The 18,438-nt window shown below is 36.4% G+C and overlaps 1 protein-coding gene across 1 annotated transcript; it reads left to right on the top strand.

Annotated features, from left to right (window-relative positions):
- Positions 1–2,304: 2,304 nt before the first annotated feature.
- On the top strand, positions 2,305–6,995 carry LOC149187781 (serine carboxypeptidase-like 45). The gene is made up of 6 exons (XM_089409760.1): positions 2,305–2,565; positions 5,685–5,786; positions 5,913–6,008; positions 6,105–6,197; positions 6,316–6,383; positions 6,822–6,995. The coding sequence occupies exons 1-6, from the start codon at positions 2,337–2,339 to the stop codon at positions 6,993–6,995; spliced, it is 762 nt and encodes a 253-aa protein (XP_089265886.1). The 5' UTR covers positions 2,305–2,336.
- Positions 6,996–18,438: the final 11,443 nt, after the last annotated feature.

The following is an 18,438-nucleotide window of genomic DNA, read 5'->3' as shown; positions in this document are numbered from 1 at the left end:
TTCAAGATTGGGTTTAAATTGTCTATTCCACCTAGTTTTATCTGCTTGGAGGCCTCTGCTAGTAATTTACCATGATTTTCAGAGTTTAAGCAATGGAGAAGTGGTCCTATCAATTACTATGTGTGTAATCACGTGACAAGGTGTTGCAAAATTTTGCCTAAGAGAGTTGAGAAGGGGACAACCCAATTGGAAGGTATGACAATTGATGTAGATTTTGGGCATTACAAGGTTCTGATAGCATTGGTCAGCAAACATCAAATGATCAGCCCCTGCAAAAAATATTTGTTGATGTGCATAATTGAAGGACTAATCAATGGAAGAGAGCCGAAAAGAAGTCTCCTCTCACCAAGCTCGTTCCTGGATCTGCATTTAACAAGGGAGAGTTATGTAGGTGAATTTATGCTTTAAGTTGATATTTTTACTAACACTAATAGTAGGGAAAGATGAAAACATGTATCTACTATCATTCCCTTCATCTTCAAGCTGAATTGTATGAAGTTTTGAACTAGGTCACTATATTCCTCAGTGGGCAGAACTTATTGTTGAGGAGAAGATCTTCAATCTGAAGGGTATAGCGGTAAGTCTACTTCTAATGTTTGGCTCTGGAAAATTACAAGGTGTGGTTGTTCTTCATTCGGTGTTGGGGCACTATCCAAGAATCGTCCATTTCATTAATGCATATAAAATTCTATACATAGAATCCCTACCAGTTGGTTTATAGTAAGTCTACAAAGGAAAATTGTCTTTGTCTTTTATTCTGCTGATGCATGAAGTCAAGATATGATCTGATTTAATATTTTTTTGTTGGGTTACATATTGGCAACCCACTGCTTGATTTCTTCACAGATTTTAATGCAAGGGTGGAGTTCCTGTGGTCACATGGCCTTATTTCTTGACTCCACATATAATATTATGAAAAACAGCTGCAACTACACTCGCTATGTGGATGAGTATTACTGAGGCACTGTTTCTTCGACTTGTGAAGAAGTGTACTCAATAGTGAGCATGGAGGTTAGCCAATACATTGATAGATACTATGTCACACTAGACATTTGTCTATCACCTCTTGACACCCAGAAGTCTAAGATGCTGGGAGTTGAGGTAAAGTAGGTAAAGTTTTGTTGAGCAATAAATCCTGTAATTATATATAATTTTTTGTTTATTTGACTAACATTTGGTTTACAAAGGGTAAAGGGTAAGGTAAAAGAGAGTTTTTTAATTATAATAGATTTTAAAACTAAAATTAACCTTTAGGAATCCCTATATCCACTGTTTTCAACAACTTTTTTTTATAGATAAATGATCATTTGATTAACATCTGGTTGACAGATCCACTATTGGGTAAATGGTCATTTAGTTCAAATCAAATGGTCATTTAGTTCAAATCTGGTAGACACTTTTTAGGAATGGTTGATCTGTAGTGTGAAATTTTTAATTCATTCTATTTGTGACTTCCAGGTATTGAATACTACATATCCATGCATCATAGTGCAACATTTTTTACTTCATGCAGGGTTGTTAACTTATAATTGTAAATATTTATGAATTATGGATATGGAAAACCTACCATGGCAGTATGTCATCGAAGGACATTTTGATTTCATAAAAGGCTGCTAATTTATAATTGTAAAAAAATTAAGTGGTTTCAATTTCTATTTTAATGGAGCTGTAAAGGGAGGCTAGGCGAGGGTTTTTCAATTATTGACACAGGTTTTTAAATTAAAGACAACTTTGTGAGTCTATAAATGCACTATTTTCAACAATTATTTTAGGTAAATGACCATGCAGTTAACATCTGATTGAAAATTTTAGGTGGGAACTTGGCATATCTAGAATCAAATTGATCCATGGTGAAAACATTCCAATTCAAACATGTGAATGCCAGTATTGATACAGAGTGTCTTCCTTGGGATTAGTTTTTCTATATAGCCATCATTGGAATTATTCCTTGTACTCAGTAACTTCTGTAAATCACCTGTATGTATTAAAGTCAAAGCACAATACCTGGTAATATGGGGCATGTCAAACTTTGCCTCCTAATTTGTGATTAAGAAAAGAAAGGTTGTTAAAGTTATTTGTGTCATGCCTTGCCTCACTTTTTAGCCTTTATTAATCGAGTGGTAACTCGTTACTTGCCAAGCAGCTTGGAGAGCCAACTGGTTTTAATATAAAAATTTGTGTGTGGAATCTTGCAATGAAGGCAGAAGAAGTGCAAGCTTATTAGATACAGACATGGTTCTATACCCATTTTGAGAGTTTATGATCAGTGCTAAATAGTGTTGTGTTCTTTCAGAGACAAAGTTTGGATCTGTAGAGCATCACAACGTGTCTTCAAGATGCATGGTCTTCAATGGCTAGCCATTCTGGTCTTCTTAGTCTCAAAAGTCTTATCGGCTCCAGAAAGTGATATTGTAGATAGGCTGCCCGGAGAGCCAACTGTGACCTTCAAGCAATATGCTGGATATGTCACAGTGGATGAAAAGAGTGTCCGAGCTCTATTCTATTACTTTGTAGAAGCTAAGACAGACTCAAATTTGAAGCCTTTTGTTGTATGGCTCAATGGAGGTTAGTTGAACCAGCAACTTCTGCTTTTTTTTGGCATTTTCATGTTGTTTAATGGTATAGAAAACCTGATAAAATATGGATGAAAGAGATTTAATTTGTTTAGGGCTAAGTGATGATTAAAATATGACTCTGTCTTTTGCCAAATTGAAAGCATTGTTGGTCTTGAAAGCACAGATGCAAACTTGCAATGAAACAAATGAGCTATAATTAAGGAAAAAAACTACATATGGCGCTATAAATATATGTGGATTTCTAAGGAACTTAATTCCTCAAGTTTTAATCTTGATAATTCAATGTCCATCCACTGAATCTCTCCTTTGGTCTAAATGTTTTAAATGTTGATTATTAATACATATTGAAAAGTCATGTTCAATGTTCAAGAGGTACATGTACATTGAACAAAGAAGGAACATGTAATTTTACATAGCTCATGTATATCCATAGTATATATGTAGTCAGTAGAGAAATCCTTTAAGAGAATAGTACGTAAGCCCCTGACTCTTTTCATAAATTTTATTGTAACTTGTAATAGGTTTCCCGGAGTTTATTAACATCTTTTATTCTACTTATCATGTTTGGCTCTGGAAAATTACAGGGCCTGGTTGTTCTTCATTCAGCGTTGGGGCGCTATCAGAGAATGGTCCATTTCATTAATGCATATAAAATTCTATATGTAGAATCCCTACCAGTTGGTTTATAGTAAGTCTACAAAGGAAAACTATCTTTGTCTTTTATTCCACTGATGCATGAAGTCAAGATATGATCTGATTTAATATTTTTTTGTTGGGTTATAGATTGGCAACCCACTACTTGATTTCTTCATAGATTTTAACGCAAGGGTGGAGTTCCTGTGGTCACATGGCCTTATTTCTGACTCCACATATAATATTATGAAAAACGGCTGCAACTACACTCGCTATGTGGATGAGTATTACCGAGGCATTGTTTCTTCGACCTATGAAGAAGTGTACTCAATAGTGAGCATGGAGGTCAACCAATACATTGATAGATATGACATCACACTAGACATCTATCTATCATCTCTTGACACCCAGAAGTCTAAGATGCTAGGAGTTGAGGTAAAGTAGGTAAAGTTTTGTTGAGCAATAAAGCATGTAATTATATATAATTTTTTTGTTTATTTGACTAACATTTGGTTTACAAAGGTTAAAGGGTAAGGTAAAAGAGAGTTTTTTTAATTATTAATAAATTTTAAAACTAAAATTAACCTTTAGGAGTCCCTAAATCCACTGTTTTCAACAACTTTTTTTATAGATAAATGATCATTTGATTAACATCTGGTTGACAGATCCGTCTATTAGGTAAATGGTCATTTAGTTCAAATCTGGTAGACACTTTTGGAGTGGTTGATCTATAGTGTGAAATTTTTAATTCATTCTATTTGTGACTTCCAGGTATTTAATACTACATATCCATGCATCATAGTGCAACTTTTTTTACTTCATGCAGGGTTGTTAACTTATAATTGTAAATATTTATGAATTATGGATATGGAAAACCTACCATGGTAGTATGTCATCGAAGGACATTTTGACTTCATAAAAGGCTGCTAATTTATAATTGTAAAAAAATTAAGTGTTTTCAATTTCTATTTTAATGGAGCTGTAAAGGGGGAGGCTAGGCAAGGGTTTTTCAATTATTGACATAGGTTTTTAAATTAAAACCAACTTTATGAGTCTATAAATGCACTGTTTTCAACAATTATTTTAGGTAAATGACCATGCAGTTAACATCTGATTGACAAATTTAGGTGCGAGCTTGGCATATCTAGAATCAAATTGATCCACAGTGAAAACATTCCAATTCAAACATGTGAACGCCAATATTGATATAGAGTGTCTTCCTTGGGATTAGTTTTTCTATATAGCCATCCTTGAAATTATTCCATGTACTCAGTAACTTCTGTAAATCACCTGTATGTATTAAAGTCAAAGCACAACACCTGGTAATCCCGGGCCTGTCAAACTTTGCCTCCTAATCTGTGATTAAGAAAAGAAAGGTTGTTAAAGTTATTTGTGTCGTGCCTTGCCTCACTTTTCAGGCTTTATTAATGGAGTGGTAACTCATTACTTGGCAAGCAGCTTGGAGAGCCAACAGGTTTTAATATAAAATTCTGTGTGTGGAATCTTGCAATGAAGGTAGAAGAAGTGCAAGCTTCTTAGATACAAACATGGTTCTATACCCATTTTGACAGTTTATGATCAGTCCTGAATAGTATTATGTTCCTTCAGAGACAAAGTTTGTATCTGTAGAGCATCACAACGTGTCTTCAAGATGCATGGTCTTTAATGGCTAGTCATTCTGTTCTTGTTAGTCTCAAAAGTCTTATCGACTCGAGAAAGTGATATTGTAGATAGGCTACTCGGAGAGCCAGCTGTGACCTTCAAGAAAAATGCTGGGTATGCCAAAGTGGATAAAAAGAGTGGCTGAGATCTATTCTATTACTTTGTAGAAGCTGAGACAGACTCAAATTTGAATCCTTTAGTTGTATGGCTCAATGGAAGTTTGTTGAACTAGCAACTTCTGCATTTTTTTGGCCATTTCATGCTGTTTAATGGTATAGACAACCTGATAAAATATGGATGAAATAGATTTAATTTGTTTAGGGCTAAGTGATGATTAACATATGACTCTGTCTTTTGCCAAACTGAAAGCATTGCTAGTCTTGAAAACACAAAAACAAACTTACAACTGAACAAGTAAGCTATAATTCTAGAAAAAAAATACATATGGTGGTATAAATATATGTGGCTTTTTAAGGCACTCAAGTCCTAAAGTTTTAATCCTGAGAATTCAATGTCCATCCATTGAATCTCTCCTTTGGTCTCAATGTTTTAAATGCTGATTATTAAAACATATTTAAAAGTCATGTTCAATGTTCAAGAGGTACATGTACATTGAACAAAGAATGAACATGTAATTTTACATAGCTGATGTATATCCATAGTATATATGTAGTCGGTAGAGAAATCCCTTAAGAGAATAGTACATAAGCCCCTAAATCTTTTCATAACTTTTATTGTAACTTGTAATAGTTTTCCTGGAGTTTATTAACATATTTTATTCTACTTATCATGTTTGGCTCTAGAAAATTACAGGGCCTGGTTGTTCTTCATTTGGCATTGGGGCGCTATCTGAGAATGGTCCATTTCATCCCAGGGGAGGCAAATTGATTAGGAATGAGTACAGCTGGAACAAAGGTATGGGTGCTAATATTTGATTTCTGGTACTTGTATGATATAAGCATCCTTCTTAATGTAATGATTACCAATAGTTCAGAAGAATGTAATATATTTCTCAGGCTACTGCCTGTTTTCTTTGTGCAGAAGAAAGCATGCTTTATCTGGAGATTCCCACTGGAGTTGGATTTTCCTATTCTAATGATATATCATACTATTTGGGTGCAAATGATGCTAAAATAGGTATCAAATATCAGTGGCCAGATGTAAATTATATGATAAAACTTTCTACAATACCTTTGTATGTCACAATAATCTGATTGTCTGATTTTCTTGCAGTGGAGGACAACTTGCTATTTCTCCATGGTTGGTTTGACAAGTTTCCAGAGTATAGGACCAGATATCTGTATTTAACAGGGGAGAACTATGCAGGTGAAATTATGCTTTAAGTTGAGATTTTTACTAAAACTGATAGTAGGGAATGATGAAAAGATTTATCTACTGTCATTCCATTCATCTTCAAGCTGACTTGTATGAAGTTCTGAACCAGGTCACTATATTCCTCAGTGGGAAGAACTTATTGTTGAGGAGAATATATTCAATTTGAAGGGTATAGCGGTAAGTCTAATTCTACATTTGTGGAAATCTTTTCAGCAATATCTTGTACAATTATTCTTTGAAAATGCATTTTTGGATTAACCAATTTGAGAGACAAAGTTTGCTGAGCTTTCTTTTGTCCTTCTCAGAAGATACTGACTTTCATTTTTGTCTGTCTATGGTGATACTATAGCTATTTTCATTATTGTTGGTAAAGTAAGGGATCCAATTTAAATGGTGAAAAGGTGCTTTAAATTGTATTTTTTTGGAAGATGTAAACCAACTATATTGTATGACAAGATTCTTCCAATATAAATAATGCATATAAAATTCTATACATAGAATCCCTACCAGTTGGTTTGTAGTAAGTCTATAAAGGAAAATTATCTTTGTCTTTTATTTTGTTGATGCATGAAGTCAAGATATGATCTGATCTAATATTTTTTTGTTGGGTTTCAGATTGGCAACCCATTGCTTCATTTCTTCATAGATTTTAATGCAAGGGCAGAGTTCCTGTGGCCACATGGCCTTATTTCTGACTCCAGATATAATATAATGAAAAACAGATGCAACTACACTTGCTATGTGGATGAGTATTACCAAGGCACTGTTTCTTCGAGGAGTTGGGACTGAAGGTTGTGGCCACCTTCAAAGTATTGAAGTGTAAAAATATTATTAAAGAAGTGACAGGAGCATGATTAAATGATATGGTACAAGCTATTGAGACTGTAAAATCAAGTTTTGGTTGGTTTTTTTCATTTTCAGATTTTATAGATTGATATCCTATCAATAAAGTGTTTTGTGTTTGAACATGAAATAAATGATTTGGTACAAGCTATTGAGACTGTAAAATCAAGTTCATACATTTACAAATTGGTTGGTTTTTTTCATTTTCAGCTTTTCTAAATTGATATCCTATCAATAAATTGTTTTGTGTTTGAACATGAAATGGTACTATTTCTCAAATTGAGATGGCATGTTGTCCTCAATTTATGCCTTACGACTTTTCGTTTGCAACATCTGGTGCAAATGCTAGTTTAATACCAACACTAAGAATTAGACCATACTGTGTTATAGAGGGTCATGAGGGACTATATGATGAATGGATTTCATGGACTTTCTTAACCTTTTCTAGGGTAGATAAATTAATTTTTTCCCATGCATTGTTTAGGTCATAGTCTTGGCATGCTATGACTAAGATTAAGATTGAGGAACATTTCATTTTTCGTTGCCCCTTTTATTATGAGATCTAAGGATGGTTCCACCCTCTCTTTAGGGAGTCATGAACCCTTTCCAATTTCTATTAGTATTCAAACCAATGGTACATATCTTTATATGTGCAAGAGGCTGTTAGAGTATGGTCCTAAATTTTCTAGCCACCCCCTAGACTATTTTCCACTCAGTTGATCACTTCTCTCTGGTGCTCCTCTCTGCTAGGGGACCCAAGAGACAGAATGTTAGCAACATGGCTCTTGATTATAGATTAGTATGGGCTTATTATCTATTCCTACTTTTTAGAAACCCTGGTGCTATTTCCATTTTGGATCCCATTGCAGCAATTAGATGATGCCATCTAGGCCTTAGTGGTGGTAGTCCTTGTCCAGGTGGCAACATAGTGCACAATACAAATTATCTTCTAGCTCCTTTTCTATAGAGTATGATGTTGGGAGTTTCCTATATTCAGCCTAAGATGTTAGGGAGCAAGTGCTGGTGGATCTTAATATTCTTGCTTTATTTGTATTCTAGATTCTAGGTCCATTTCTTTTAATTGTTGTTCCTTTATTTGTGCTCAGTTCATCTTAGATTAAATCTTGTGTTTTGTTTGTCATATTAGAGAAGTATTTTAGTTTAGTTTACTTTTGGAATTCTACATTTTTTCTTAGGAGCCATATTCCGTGCTCCCACAAAAAATCAACACTAGCACTCAATAGTGCTATTGACATTCTTTTGTTTCCATTTGCTGGATATAAATAAAATTACATCATCCTACTCTTATGTCTTGGAACCTATTCTGAGCATAATCAAGAACTTTGCTTGAGGGTATTGTGATTAATTTTTTCATGGAGATATTACAGAATATCTCCATAAAAAAAATCAAAGCTTGTATTGTTTTGGATCTGTGACAAAGGTATTATGGCCATGATTAGGTTACTTCATTTGAGCCTAACTAAGGCACGCTTTTATCAAGGGGGGTTATGCATGAGGAGACAAGGGTTAAACCTACTATTTTATTGTAAATAATACTGAGAGGGGGACGGGGTGGGGTGGTGGAGGGGTGAATCAATATTTGTAAATTAATAATATTTCATTTCCATAAGCAGATTTGTATACGCTACTTTAGCTAAGTGAACTAGCATGTACACACGATTGTTATTAAAGAAACCAGCGTATATGCAGATAACTTTTGATTTACCCAATTTATCATGCATTGAACTTTAACCAGTATGTCAGAGATTAATTAGACAGTGCAGTAAAAGTAGAATAAAGCATTACACATAAGCATCACACATGAACACCAAGATATAAGGTGGAAACCCAATGTGGGTAAAAACCACTTGCTGTTGTCATCTCTGTCTTCTTTTAATAATAAGAAAAATATGTTTACAATTTTGTACTGGTGCAGACTTATACCAGTACGCAGGCTTCTACCTGTAGAAGGCTGCAACCTTCTCTCATTTTCCAGCTACTACTGGAAGGGAGCTACAACCCCCTAGCTCTTGTACTAGCCAATATGTTTACTAGTACGTAGGTGCCACCCTACAGGAAACTCCACTCTTCTACCAGGGACCACATTTCATAAATTTTCAGACTGGATACTCTTGGAACACAACACCATAATCTGAAGGCCACGTTTCATCGAATGGTCATAATGGACCCATCAACAACATCATAGTTACAATACAATCATCAAGTACATAAACTTGTTATCACCCCAAGAAACTCTCCTAGGTTGTATCTCAGAGATGCTCGGGAATATTACAAACTCAACAAAAAGTTGGATAAATTGGTGGATGAATGAAAGAAATGCTGCATATTCAAGCCAGATAACCACTTCTACTATGATTAACCCTAGACATGGGTGAACACCTCCAGACTACAAGGCTTTAGACCACCAATTACTCACAGTTTGAGGATAAGGTGATAATGGAGAAGACTGACCACACCAGCAGATGCACAAGACCCTGTGATGGCCGACTGCAACCAGTTAGAAGGTTTGTAAATATGTTTTCTAATACACAGACAGGATGATAGCTCTCTAGCATTAAAACAACAGATACTTGCAAGCAAATTCAATGATACATGCTAAATCCTAACACAAAGGTGGGATGACAGCCCCTCTAATGCTAAATATTAACAGCACATGAAATAATGCAGAACAGGCATAGCCTGGAACAAAGAAGAAGCAGTGGAGAGTGAGTAATCAACAGCAAAAGAAGCTTGTATTAGCTAGAAATGTAGACCAGAAGCTGCAGGTTACAAAGTAGTTACAGTCTCCAGAAGTTGAAGCTTGCAACAGAATGACATTCATCCAACACTCATCAACCTCATTACATCCTTTTCTATGTATATATAGAGATTGGTTACAAAAATGGCTCTGCTAGGCTATGCGTGGAGGTGTCTTAATTGACCACCAACCACATTTACAAACTATTATGGGCCTCTAATACCTTCTAACTGTTTTAATTGACAAATTAGACATTCCTTTGTACTTTGGTGTACTCCTTGAACAGGTGGAATGTTTCCTGCATAAATCTTCATAATTACTAAATGAATTCAACTGCTCGAGGTAGTACTTTTTCGTCCTAGACCATGTTGTTCTTGAATGCAGGTAGCTGAGGGTTAAATGCATTGAAAACCGAATCATCTCTTGCTTTTTTGCATGCCCAAAATTGGCCAAAAAACACAGCAAAATACATCAAAAATGGATGAAGAGCTGAGGATGAATGCTGGCCATTGGATGGAAAAATAGACGGCCCAGATCTGATGGCGGAGGTGATGAAAAACACAGAGGCAATATGGATCAACAACAACCATCGGATCGCGAAATCAGACGGCGGGAAGTAAATTATGGAGGTCATCGGGGAGAAATGAGGATGGACGAATGATGGCCATTGGATCGCAGCGGGAATATCCAATGGCTAACAGGAGGTGGAAATGACCACAGGTTAATGGGCGGGAAGCCGGGTATGGTGGCGGGAAGCGGTTTCCCCGCACTGCTTATCGGGTGATGGCGGGTTCCATATGAGGGCGTGCGATCAAGTTATATTGCGCCGCGTGGCACACAAGTACAGTGGGAAATCGCTTTCCCCATTGCCTAACAGGCATGCAAGTTCACGAGGCAGGGGAAGCGAAAAGCGTCAGATGACAAGGCGGGTACGATCGGACTGCGGGATTTAATCGTACGTTAGCGAATGAGATATGACAAGTAAAGGCCGTGGGCCTAGGCTTTATTAAAGCATAGGGCTATGATTTATTATATGTGCAGTGACAATGGATTAAAGTGTTAGGGCTCGAGTAAAAATGAGAAGAAAGGTTAATGCGGGGCTTTAAGGTTTTGAACCAAAAGAAGCCTGGGAGCCTGAAAAAGGGGTTATGAGGGGTTTATAAGGATAAAAGAGGAAAATGGCAACAACAGGGTTAAGGTAGAGTAGGGAAAAATGAAAGGGGTAGGGTAAAATGAACTGCCATGAGCTCCTTGGCAACCAAAACCAACATTTTCCAACCTGATTTTAACCCTTAAACACTGAAAGTGTAGCAGAGATAACAAAACCAATCGCTGAAACTCTTGAATATGATCATTCAGAATACTGTCACCAGAATACAGTCACCAGAACAGAACCCAGATCTCTGTAACAACAAACAGAAACAACTGAAACATTCTTCACAAGGTGTACATGACTTCCCTGTGTCTAACTAGCGTGTGCATGCGCTTTTGTCAAAGCCAACCAGCGTATACATCTGTAAATGTTAATTCATAATTTTACAGCTATACTAGACTTCAGTTATACCCAAATCATAACATTTACAGAATAATATATGAGTCAGTATTTAGATCTAGAATATACATGAGAAAAACCACATAATGATAGTTCATTTTATGCCTTAAGATCCCGATCCATCATTAGATCTAATCCCTCATCATCCACTAAGGTTCATCCTTGGTTCATATCCAACAATGCACCATAACCCAATAACTAGATCTCACACTTCATCAGATATTCGATACTTGCACTCCTTGGCCTAATGATCTTCTCCTCCTTTTATAGTTTTAGCCCTTTCTCAATACCATGGACCAAAACCACTTATGACCAATACCTTGGAACAAATAGCTAGGGTCAATACCTCGGACCAAATACCTTGGACCAATACCATGGGTCAAAATACTTTGGACCAAATGCCACAGACCAAAATCTTAGTTTTCCAACATATACGCGCTTTTGCTTCTGTGAAAGTGCATGTGTACGTATAGGTGAATTGTCTATAGTGAACCTACCTGTATACGCAGCTTGGTTAAGGTGAACCTACGTATACTTCTCTTTCTTCATTCTATGTAGTCCGATCTGCAATTCTTTGCGGTCAACCTGTTGTATTGTGATCTTTCATCTGAGTGAGTTGCCATCAAGGACAACACTTGTATCATAATGCCAAAAATCTCCCTGTTTGGACTTGATGGCAACAACAACACCAAGTCACTCTTCCTCTTTGGCATCAAGGGCAAAGGGTCATGCTCCCCCCTTGACATACATTATGTTGGTCATGCTCCCCCTGAGTACATGCTGAATTCTCTGATATGTTGAAATGTACTGATTGAGCTCCTGTGATGGAGTCCATGCTCCCCCTAAGCACAAGAAAAGTCTACAAAAGGATTTTCTAAAAGAATAACATGACTCTATACATACATTACCAATGACCTTCCTATCACCAATGACTCATACATACATCCATCTCCCAACCAAGTGGGGATATACCAATTGTTTATACATGACAATAAATATTACAACATCCATCCCATGCATAGTGGCGTTACACATTGGGTCTTTTCATGACCATTACATGACATTTATGATAAGGACAATTGATCTAAAGGAGGCCATGATAGTCATCAGCAACTATCATACACCATATATGATCTGCACCATCAGCAACATTAGGATCAACAGCCTGAATGCTTCCATCATCAAAAGAGTCACCTGAATCAAAACAATTATGCAGATCTGTACCAAGATCTTCTAAGATAATGCCAACAATGCATTATTAGAAGCATATTCTCCCCCTGAACTTGTGCCAGATGTTTATTGTCAGATTTTTTTATTGCATATATCAGTAAGAAATATCAGGGCATCATCATCAATGAGATATACATCAAGTTATCAACAACTTATGAGGATCAACATATTTCCACATGTTATTAGCAGTTTGTAACAATCATCAAACAAAGCAGATAATTGACAAAACCATATCAGATCCCTTTTTCTGACTCTGGCCCACAGCTTTTCCTCAAACCAACATATACGCAACTGTGCCCACAGAAACCCGCATATGTATGCATCTACGCTTCATGAAACTCGCGTATAACAACCTTTCTCTGAAAAATAGGATTTAACAGAAGGATGATGCAACAACCACTCCTAGCTTTTGTCTGAGATATTCAAATGTCTCTCTGGGCAATGGTTTAGTGAATATATCAGCAACCTATTCTTTGGAGGGAACATACTGCAATTTGACCTTTTGTTCAAGCACTTGTGCATGTAAAAGATGATATTTGATGGGTATGTGTTTGGTCTTGGAGTGCATGACGAGATTATTTGAAATACTGATGGCACTTGTAATATCACATAGAATGGAGATGGGTGGAGTACATGTGATCTGAATGTCTTGCAAGGTTTTCATCATCCAAAGTAGTTGAGTGCAGCAAGATGCAACAGCCACATATTCTGCTTTAGCTGTAGACAGTGCAATTGAACTTTGTTTCTTGTTGAACCAAGACACTAACCTGGAACCCATATAGAATGCACCACCACTAGTGCTTTTTCTGTCATCAACACTTCCTGCCCAATCTACATCTGTATATGCATGAAGAGTGAGATCTGTATCTCTAGGATACCATAAATCAAAGTTCTATGTTCCTTGAAGATATTTGAAAATCATTTTGACTGCCTGAAGGTGTGATTCCTTTGGATTTTTTGGAATCTTCCAACCATTCCTACTGCATGCATGATGTTAGGTCAGGCACCTATTAGATAAAGCAGACTGTTAATCATGGATCTATAAGTTGTGAAGTACTACTGTTGATTCATCATTTGAGCTAAGACTGCATCCTATTACCATTGGGGTACATACTGGTTTAGAATCATCCATGCCGTACTTTTTCAAGATCTGTTTGAGATATTTGTTTTGTGAAAGAAAAATACCATCTTTATTTTGTTGAAATTGTAGACCAAGAAAATAGGTAAGCTCAGCAAGTAAGGACATTTCAAATTCTTGCTACATTACTAAGGCAAAATTTTGACTCATGGATTCTTCATTGCTACCAAAAATGATATCATCAACATAAACAACAATTATTAGCAATTTATCAGTGTCAATCTTTGTATATAGATTGTTATCTACTGACCCCTTTGAAAAACCTTGTTGGTGGAGATATTTATCAATATGGTAATACCAGGCCCTTGGACCCTGTTTTAGACCATAGAGAGCCTTTCTGAGCCTGCATACAAATTTTGCATCATTTCCAAGAATGAATCCTTCTGGTTGTTCAATATAGACTTCTTCTTCTAAGTCTCCATTAAGAAAGGCAAATTTTACATCCATTTCGTATACTTTGAATTTCTGAAAACTAGAAAGAGCAAGAAATATCCTTATGGCTTCAAGTCTAGCAATAGGTGAAAAATTTTCTTCAAAATCTATACCTTCTTGTTGAGCATATCCTTTAGAAACAAGTCTGGCCTTGTTTCTAAGGACTTCTCCATTTTCATTTAGCTTGTTTTTGAATATCCATTTAGTTCCTATAATATTTTTCTCATGAGGTCTAGGAACTAATTCCCAAGTATTATTCTTTTCAATTTGCTCAAGTTCCTCATGCATGGCCTTGACCCAACATTCATCTTGGCATGCTTCACTTACATTTTGAGGTCCGGTGGAGGATAGTAATGCTAGATAGCTTGAGGATTCTGTAATAGTTCTTCTTGTTTGTACACCTACCTCTTTTTCCCATAAAATTAGAGTTCTGGATGATTTTTCTGAAAATACTTGGACGGAGTCTTTTCTTCTACCATTATCTCTTCTTTAGGATTTTCATTGGTTTCTTCTTCAATATCATCATGATTTGATGTGGGAAAATACTCCCCATCTTCTTCATTGTTATATTCTGAAGCATCATATGGGAAAGGTAATCAAGAAAGGTAAGGTGAATGGATTTGAGGCATCATATACCTTGGCTATGTTGGTACCTATTGTTCTCGATGTTGCACATGTGCTGCATGCATAAAAGGATTTCTCTTAAGCTTGGCCTTATGATATCTAGCAATTATGTTGTGATCATGATTATGTTGATGTCTATATGTGTGTACATGTATTTATGTATGTATATATGTCATGTCTGACAGGGTCATCATGAATCATGATTATTAATGTTAATATTTATATGTATATATATGTACATATGTATGTTGTTGTTTGACAGATGGTTTAATGCTAATATTTATATGTATATATATGTTGTTATCTGATAGGGTTGTTAGGAATCATTCTTGTGGAGGAATGATTTCTTATGAAGGTGAATGGCATGACGAGGTCCGTGGTCTTATAGGGAATCAATTTGGAAGAGTAGTCATGACAAATATACAAGGTCAATATCATGTGGATACAAATTGATATTGTATGCTTGTATTATGCCTATGTTTATGTTATGATAGGTAACATTGAAGGATACATCAGCGGAATGAAAAAAAACATGATCTGTGGCATGCTAGGATAAACATGGATTGTAGAGAGACACTAAAAGAAATGTTGCTTAGTAGAGACAATGTGGTTTAGATGTGTGGTACTACTATTGTGCATATGTTGTATATGTTGTACATGTTGCATCTGTGATGTTGTGCACATGTGGTGTGGTGTATATATAGTGTGTGTACATGTTGTTTATGCAATGTTATGTACAAGATGGTACATATAGTGTTGTACGAATGTTGCATAGTGTTGGGTATAGATGGTGATATGTACATGTTGGATATACAGTACTGTGTACATATTGTACTATGCACATGATGGATATGCAGTGTTGTTTGTATATGGTGTTGTGCACATGTTGGATGTGCAGTGTTGTGTACATAGGGTGTTAAGTACATGCTGTATATGTAGTGCTATGTACATATGGTGTTGTGTGCATGATTGTACAAGTGGTGTTGTAGCATGTGGTGTCATATATATGGTGTACATATGGTGTTGTGTGTAGGTGGTGTTGTGCAGGTTGTGCCATGTACATGTGATGTTGTGTACACTTTGTGTAGGTGGTGTTGTGTATAGGTGGTACTGTGTACATGTTGTACATGTGGTATTATGTGCATGTCATACATGTTGTGTTGTGTACATGTTGTACTATGTATGTGCATTATGTAGTTGTCGTATCATGACATGTGTACTCATTGTGTTACAATCTATGTAGTATATGTGTTGTGCGGTCTTGTACGCCGTGTGTAGGTACATGTATTGTGTGGTGTTGTACAACAGGAATAGATGTATTGTATTGTATTGTACACCAGGTTTAGGTACATGTATTTTGGGGCATTGTACATAAGGTATAGATGGATGTATTATGTTGTACATCAAGTGTAGGTGTATGTATGTGTTGTGTTGTGTGGTACCCTATGTGTAGGTGTATGTGTGGTATGTCAAGTGTAGGTGCATGTATTTCATGGCGTTGTATGTTGTGTGTGGTTGTATGTGTTTGATGCAGACTATGTATATGTGCACATGGTTTAAGATAAGGCATTGGGTGTTTTTCATGTGTGGCAATTGATACAGAGTGTGTACGAAATAAGGACAAAGGTAGAAGCTAAGTATTGATTAAAGGATAAGTATCAATATTTTATTTTAGTTTAATTATGCATGTGATTTATGATTATGGTATATGATGATCATATGTGATCTAATATTTTGGTTTAATATGGTTACATGTGATTTTTTATGTTGATATATGATGGTTGTGTTTTGAGCTAACCTAACGTAATATGTTTATACGTGATGATTTGGTCAAAGAGGCGAGTTTGACTTGTTGTGACAAGAAGTGAACATAATTGCAAATGTACCTTATTGACGAGCCACCAATGAAGTATGATTTGAATTTATTTTAAATCTAATGGAAGTTATGTTCTTGGTACAGGAAGCATGGATATGCCTGATTGGGTGGTTGATAGCAGCAACAACAAAAGAAATTGGAACAGGCAGTAGTATGTCAGTAAAGTATTCAGGAGCAAGGCCATCATGGGGTACTAGTACCGAATAGTGTCCATTGATTTCCATGGGCATGCTATGACCAGTATGATAGTTTGAGGCAGGGATATGCCTTGGCTTTTGTATCTTTTTATGTGAGGAATCCTTGCCAAGGGATGGACTGCCCGAGATGGGGGTGCTAGCGAAACTTGGAAGGTGAGTGACTACACAGAAGGGGCTGACTGTATTTCTTGAGGGACTATGTAGCAGAGAAGGGAAGATCGAGGATGAATTGTGTTTGGTCATTAGAATTAATCAAATGCACATTGGGAGTGCACCCTGGAACAATGAGCGAATAACTGTTCCTTGAGAGGACATGTGGCACAAGATTGTGGTGCTGAACATTGGATTCAACTTTGACATTGACAATGGATTCTGGAGTTCCTAGGAAGGAGTTGAATCCTGGTATTACTTTGAGGGTGGAAGTGTGAGCCTCTGGATTCCCTTATTGTAGATGTAGGAATCGTATCACTTTATTTGATGGTTGAGAAAATGTGCATATGTGTATATGTGTATTATTGTAAATATTGTATCGAACTAGATTTATAAAGCTCCATAGACAATATGATTATTTACTAGGTTAAGAAAATGTGTATGTGTGTATATATTGTTATTATTGTAAATACCGTAATGAGTTGTGTTATAAAGCTCCAATAAAAAGTATGATTTTCATGTTCTAGTAGATGGTCATTACAAATACAGTAACGAATTGTGTTATAAAGCTCCATGGGAAGTATGTTTTTTTTTTCAGCAGTCTTGTTGGTTATAGGTGTCATTGAACACCGAGGATAGTGTTCCCCCAACGAAGAGGGTTATGTAACAACCATGATTTAAAATCCATGTAAAAATATATAAGACCACAGTGATGGGACATGTATTCCAAGGTGAATGGTAGGGGAAAACACCCTAGTTGGTGTTCATTCAGTTTATTATGGCTAAGGAAAATGGCAAAGGCTTTGGAAAGGAAAAATGGCATTTTGGCACATTTATTTATGAAAATAATGGAAATTAGGAGAAAAGGGAGGTGAAAGGTCATAGGTTGAATGTAAGTAAGAGTTTTCTTGGAGCACTCTTGGAGAGTGTGGCATACTTGGAGTTTTGGAGAAAGAAGGCAAAGAAAGAGTAGGAAAGTGCAAGAGGACATCTGGATCAACAACAACTGTTGGTTTTGCTTGCAGGTACCGAGTTTCATGTTTGTTTTCCTCACTAGTTTTGGCATGCATGACAGATGCATGTGGTTTCTTGGTTATGATATTTCATTGGCATGGAGGATTAATTGGATTGACAGTGGATTTGTCTAGCCTTTCCATTTCCTGGATAGCCATGATGATTGTGGATTTATTTCCTTCTTTTATTTTGCTTGGTTCTCATGTTTCCTTTAGCCTGGGTTGAGTTATTAGTTCTTGGAGCCTTGGTTAGACAAATGCTCGTGAAGCCTTGTAACAGCTTGGGTTAAGTTACTAGTCCTAGAATCCTTAGTTGGACAAATGCTCTGGAAGCCCTGTAATAGCTTGGGTTGAGTTACTAGTCTTGGAATCCTTGGTTAGACAAACACTTTGAAATACCTTGGTGGGTTGAGTTACTA

Source organism: Pinus tabuliformis, chromosome 3_1 (assembly GCF_031772625.1).
Source record: "Pinus tabuliformis cultivar Carrire ecotype Pingquan chromosome 3_1, CPIR1, whole genome shotgun sequence".
Classification (NCBI taxonomy): domain Eukaryota; kingdom Viridiplantae; phylum Streptophyta; class Pinopsida; order Pinales; family Pinaceae; genus Pinus; species Pinus tabuliformis.
Note: the sequence above shows the minus strand (reverse complement) of the source record. Positions and strands in the feature narration are given on the sequence as shown.